Source organism: Myotis brandtii, unplaced genomic scaffold (assembly GCF_000412655.1).
Source record: "Myotis brandtii unplaced genomic scaffold, ASM41265v1 scaffold97, whole genome shotgun sequence".
NCBI classification, from domain to species: Eukaryota; Metazoa; Chordata; class Mammalia; order Chiroptera; family Vespertilionidae; genus Myotis; species Myotis brandtii.
The window spans coordinates 1,057,794-1,063,503 of record NW_005372020.1 but is presented as its reverse complement, the minus strand read 5'-3'; the positions used below and the strand labels follow the sequence as shown (position 1 = coordinate 1,063,503).

At 50.2% G+C, this 5,710-nt stretch overlaps 1 protein-coding gene across 1 annotated transcript in view; it reads left to right on the top strand.

Moving 5' to 3' along the window:
• ATP6V0A2 (ATPase, H+ transporting, lysosomal V0 subunit a2) overlaps positions 1-1,845 on the top strand; it is a 21,794-nt gene extending 19,949 nt beyond the window's left edge. The window contains 3 exon segments of the mRNA XM_014533348.1: positions 90-207; positions 598-769; positions 1,382-1,845. Coding sequence (XP_014388834.1) covers positions 90-207; positions 598-769; positions 1,382-1,481 — 390 coding nt within the window. The 3' untranslated portion in view covers positions 1,482-1,845.
• The last annotated feature ends 3,865 nt before the right edge of the window (positions 1,846-5,710 follow it).

Sequence of the window (5,710 nt, the reverse complement as noted above, 5' to 3'; positions counted from 1 at the left end):
TCTCACGGTCGCCCTGAGAGTGGTGCGGGCTTGGACCTCGCGGGGTCTGCCTGGCGCCGACGCTAACCATGCTGCGTGGTCTCCCGCAGTTTAACTTTGGAGAAATATTGATGACCCAAGTGATCCACTCCATCGAGTACTGCCTGGGCTGCATCTCCAACACCGCGTCCTACCTGCGCCTCTGGGCCCTCAGCCTGGCGCACGCACGTAAGTGTCCCCCCCAATACCCTCCCCCCAGCACCCGACCAACTCACAGGACGCTTTAAATTGTGGGGGAAGCGCAGCCCCGTCTCTCAGCTCTGGGGTGAAGTTGGCCCGGGGCTGCTGGGAGAAACGCACGCTCACGGGCCAGGGCTGTATTGGGACAGAGCCGACTGGCCCCAGTTGGCTCGACCTCTCCCGGGAGTCAGGCTGCCGTGTCCTGACCGGCCCTGCCTTCCTCAGTGCTCGAGATGGTCGGGGAGCTGGTTTATGGTTCCGTGAGAAGCAGGTGACGTGTCATAGTAGAGGAGGGGTGTTGTTCATGGGTAGCAGTGGGAATGGTCAGGAGGAAGCCCGGGCAGCCAGCCCGCGAAGGTGACTCACTTCCGTGAACAGAGCTGTCCGACGTCCTGTGGGCCATGCTGATGCGCGTGGGCCTCCGCGTGGACAAGACCTACGGGGTCCTGCTGCTGCTCCCGGTGATGGCGCTCTTTGCCGTGCTGACCATCTTCATCCTGCTGGTCATGGAGGGGCTGTCTGCGTTCCTCCACGCCATTCGCCTCCATTGGTGAGCCGGCAGCTCAACTATTCCTTACGAAAAGCGGAACCCCTCCCCCAGATGCGTGTATATAACCCCCCCAAAGTCCAGAGCTTAATTTAGCTGTGTTTTCCCTTCCTCACACTGGGGGCTGTGTTCAGATCCCCCGAGGTAGAATTCTATTTTGTTTCTGAGCTGTTATCCCTGACAAGCGAGAGCAAGTTCATGCTTGCCCAGTAATTGCATTTCCGGCTCTCAGTTCACCGTGGGCCTTGCTTTATCTTGTAAAGGCTTCATACCTATTTCTCAGTGTTTCAAAGTGTATATCAGATTGCTTGTCTGTGTGCCCAGCTACCACGGTGGGGAGAGAGGTCCTGGGTGCTGGTGTGTGTGTGTGTGTGCGCGCGCGCACGTGTGTGCAGTGCATGAGGCGGTGCGAAGTGTTTCTAACACGTCATGCCTACACAGGGAGAGCATTCGTGCCCATTTTGTCTAAATACAAATAGTTCTTCAAGAGCACTATGGGATGAAGCAACTGCAGCCCAGGAATTTTTTGTTCTTAATTTAGAAAAGTTGTTTTATGAAATGTGGGGAATGTTACTCGCAACCTTTCATTAACACATGGAATTTTTTTTATTTTAGGGTGGAATTTCAGAACAAATTCTATGTTGGTGCAGGCACCAAATTTGTTCCGTTCTCATTCAGACGACTTTCATGGAAGTTCAGCGACGACAGGGCGTGACTGCAGTGCTGCAGCCGTCGGGCTTTCCCATTGACGGAGGAATATCATGTTGTAGAAATTCACTTGTGTCCGATTTACGATCAGAAAAATTCTGTCTTCATTGATTGCCTTAGGATCTAGCCAAATAATTCTGTAAGATATACCTCTTCCTCACGTTAAATATTTTGTAAAGTTTATCAATTTAGATACATAAATTTATTCCCGTTTTCCTGATGAGCAAATATAAGTTAATACCAAAAGCTACGTTAAACTTATTTTTTAAAATACAGGCGTGGGGGAGAGAAGCCCGCTTTGAGTGGCTAATTGGAAACAGTCTTAGGTACTTAATTCCTTTTCACCTTATTAAAAAAACAACAACAAAAAACAAAGAGTTATTCTGTCACCCGAAGTCAGAGAATATTTTCCAACAGCTGAATAAGTATAGTTTTTTAAAAAGTTTAATGACGGATCATCAAAAAGACACATTTAATATTCTGCTTGACCAGAAGTTTGCGAACGTTTTTTATTGTGTACTCCTGGGATTATGAGTAGGAGGTGGTTTCTACAGTTTTGTCTTAATTGGGGAATGTGGAACAAAACCTACAACAGATGTTTATTCCCCTTGTATATTTTTTTAAAGACCTCTCGCCCTGTTCTCCTTACGTCGCTCCAGTTACGGTCGCTGTATGTTTGGGAAGAAACGGTGTGCTGAGCCTTGCGACGCCGTGTGACTGTGGAAGATGCAGTAGCGACATGCCCTGGACTCAGGGGACCCGCTTGGCTGGCGTTACTGAGCCGGCAGGGGTCTATCCTGAGCGGAGGAAAGGGAGAAAGTAGTCTTTTGTACACTTTTATAACAAAACGTAAATTAAGATGTTTTACCACGAGGAGGTTGAACCTATCCTGAGAACAGTACATTGACCGTTTTTTAACTTTGAGGCTGATTCTAAATGAAGGTCCGACGGAGGCACTTAGAGTTCACGCACACGTCGCACACTCCTTAGCTCGGTTGGAAGCTGATTCTCGGCCACTGAGTTGGAGTCTCTCGTTTAAATGCCTCTGCTCACTTGACGTTTAGTTCTGAATGAGTGGGAATCGTCCTGTTGGACATGTTGATCTGGCCTGTCTCCTGTGAATTATGCTCATCCTTCCTCCTCTACTGTAATGGTTTGTGGGTAATTAATGTTTAGTTCTGAATGAATGGGAATCTGTCCTGTTGGACATGTTGATCTGGCCTGTCTCCTGTGAATTATGCTCATCCTTCCTCCTCTACTGTAATGGTTTGTGGGTAATTAATGTTTAGTTCTGAATGAATGGGAATCTGTCCTGTTGGACATGTTGATCTGGCCTGTCTCCTGTGAATTATGCTCATCCTTCCTCCTCTACTGTAATGGTTTGTGGGTAATTAATGTTTAGTTCTGAATGAATGGGAATCTGTCCTGTTGGACATGTTGATCTGGCCTGTCTCCTGTGAATTATGCTCATCCTTCCTCCTCTACTGTAATGGTTTGTGGGTAATTTAATTCTTTTCAGGACGAGCCCGGCAGTATGTTCACTTGTCACATTTTCTGTAACACACGCCAAAGGACGTCAGTCGCCATCCTCCCTGCCCTGGCTCGTGGGTGGAGGAGCGTGAACTGCACAGCCAGGCATAACTGACTCTAACATCAAACCTTTTTAAGAAATAGACATTTTTATTGATTTCAGAGAGGAAGAAAGAGAGAGAGAGACATCAGTTATGAGAGAGACTGATGGATGGGCCTCCTGCACGCCCCCTACTGGGGATCGAGCTCACAACCCGGCATGCGCCCTGACCGGGAATGAACTGTGACCTCCTGGTTCATAGGTCGACGCTCAACCCCTGAGCCACGCCGGCCGGGCTCACATCAGACCTTTTCATTGTGTGACGATTCCATGCTGCTCTCCATGGGTGTCGCCCAGAGCCGGTTGGAATTGCCAGCGTTTGTCCCTCATGTTCAATGTCGGCCGATAGTGACGCTGAGGAACCTGGACAACGATTCTGCGCTCTGCCACCAGCTTTCCCACTTCCCCTCACAGGTTGTCCGCTTTCATTACTCGACTCCAGGGGTCGAGTAACAAAGTGGGAGCTAACTCATCCAGAGGAAACCCAGGATTTGCCCGTTAGTGAACGAGAGACAGCACTTGCGGGAACCCTCCGCTGCCCGCTGCCCGCTGCTCACTGTCCCGGGGCCACTTTGGTAATTCTAACGAACACCTCCTATCGGTATGGGGCCAGGAGTGCGTCATGTCTCCATGGAAACTTATATAGAATGTAATTCTAAAAAAGCAAATGAATGGTCCCAACAAAACTCTCTAGAAACAGTGTGATGGTGTCCCTTCAGCACTAATGGGAATTTTATTTCCTCACGAAGCTGTTGGTCCCAGTTTTATTTGCATGGCACGTATCCATTTGCATCAAAAGGCAGCAAATTGGATGTTACGTTATAGCAGGACCTTGAATTTAGACTCTCATTATCACCAAGTGAAAATACGGACACAAAGATACACGAACAGGATCGACTGTTTAACACGGGCCTGCCTTTGCATGGATACATGCCGTGCAAATGAAATTTGATTTCCTAACGAAGCTGTTGGTCCCAGCGTCCGTCGTGTCACCAGAGCAGTTGTTTGCTTTGTTTTTAAGCTGTTTGCTGGAACTGTTGTGTGTACAGTGTTGAAGGCAAGACTTTATTCTCTTGATAGCAAATACCAAGAGGAAAAGTGGCCAGTGGTCCGGGTGATGTTCTAAATACGATTATTTTTCTAAAGATCCGTGTCACGATGGCCAGGTTTTCCAGGTTTCGTTCTGTGTGTTCATGGAGTCCTAAAACATAAAACCAAGGATTTCTTCCGTCATCTAGAATCTGAGTTCATCCTCGAAGGTGGAGAGCACCCTTGTGGTGACGTAATCGTGGTCCGCTCGGAAGCCCTACGGTGTTCTGCCGGGGTCACGGGGAGCCCCGGACTTGCCGTTCATCGTGGACGTGACTTTGCAAAGACTCGCCTCGCCGAATGCCCTGCTTCCTCCTTTCTGCACGGGTATTTTGTAACGGCCTCCGGCTCTCCGTTTCTACCTGCAGCAGTTGGGTGAGGCATAGCACATCTGTAGCACAGGCAGCTCTTAGGGACGTTTTAGGTCCGTGTGGTTTGGAAAACAAAAACGAAAAGTAACTTCCACCGCTGCTCTGCAGTCTGCATTTCTCGACTGAAATGTTGAAGCCAGGTTTGCTGGCACGCCACCTGGTCTCTCCAGCAAGATGACTGAGGCATCGCAATTCCAGACCAGGACACAGGGCAGTCCCAGGGACGGCTTCCGGCAGCCGGCACCGAGCTGAGCTTTGGCTTAGGATTGTAAGGAACCCTTAGAACTCGCCACTCGCTTCCTAGTGGGAAACCCGACCAGGGCGAGGTGCCGAGGTCGGCCTGGAAGTGAGGGGCTCCAGGCTGAGCAGACACCGGTGGACAAGCCCTGGCGCCCGGATGCACTAGGACACGTGCATCTTCCTCTCAGTATTGAACTTTTTACTAATGAAAATAAATCTATATTTTTAAACCGTGAGCGTTCGTTCTGCTTTCTTCTTCCCTGGCTGACTAGAAAGCCAAAACAGCCGCCCCTTTGTGATCATAACCTCCCTCTTCCCCCCCAACTTGTCCCTTCAAGCTTTCCCCGCAAAGGTATTTGCTCCTCCACCTGTGACCCATAGGCCCTGGACCAGGGGTGGGCAAACTTTTTGACTCGAGGGCCACAATGGGTTCTTAAACTGGGGAGGGCCGGAACAAAAGCATGGATGGAGTGTTTGTGTGAACTAATATAAATTCAAAGTAAACATCATTACATAAAAGGGTACGGTCTTTTTTTTTTTTAGTTTTATTCATTTCAAATGGGCCGTAGTTTGCCCACGGCTGCCCTGGAGGCTTGGAGGAGGCCTTCCTGGCCTCCAACTTCGCCTCTGCTCCTCAAGATACTGGGAACTTGTCTTGTCGCCTCTCTTGCCTCCGTTTCCTTACAAAAGCGGGCAGGTCGCCAGCCCAGGGAATCCCAGGACAAGGCTCTTGGCGCCCCCGAGGTCCGCAGTGGGCTGCCCTTGGGCCCCACGGTCTGTGCTGCCCCCCAGCTGGGCTCGGAGGAAGGGTGGACCCACGTCTCAGGAGGAGCCCCTCACCCCTCCGCGCGGAGGCTGGGGGCACCCAGGCTTCTCTCGAGGGCTCGGATCCACCCTCTCCCGCGT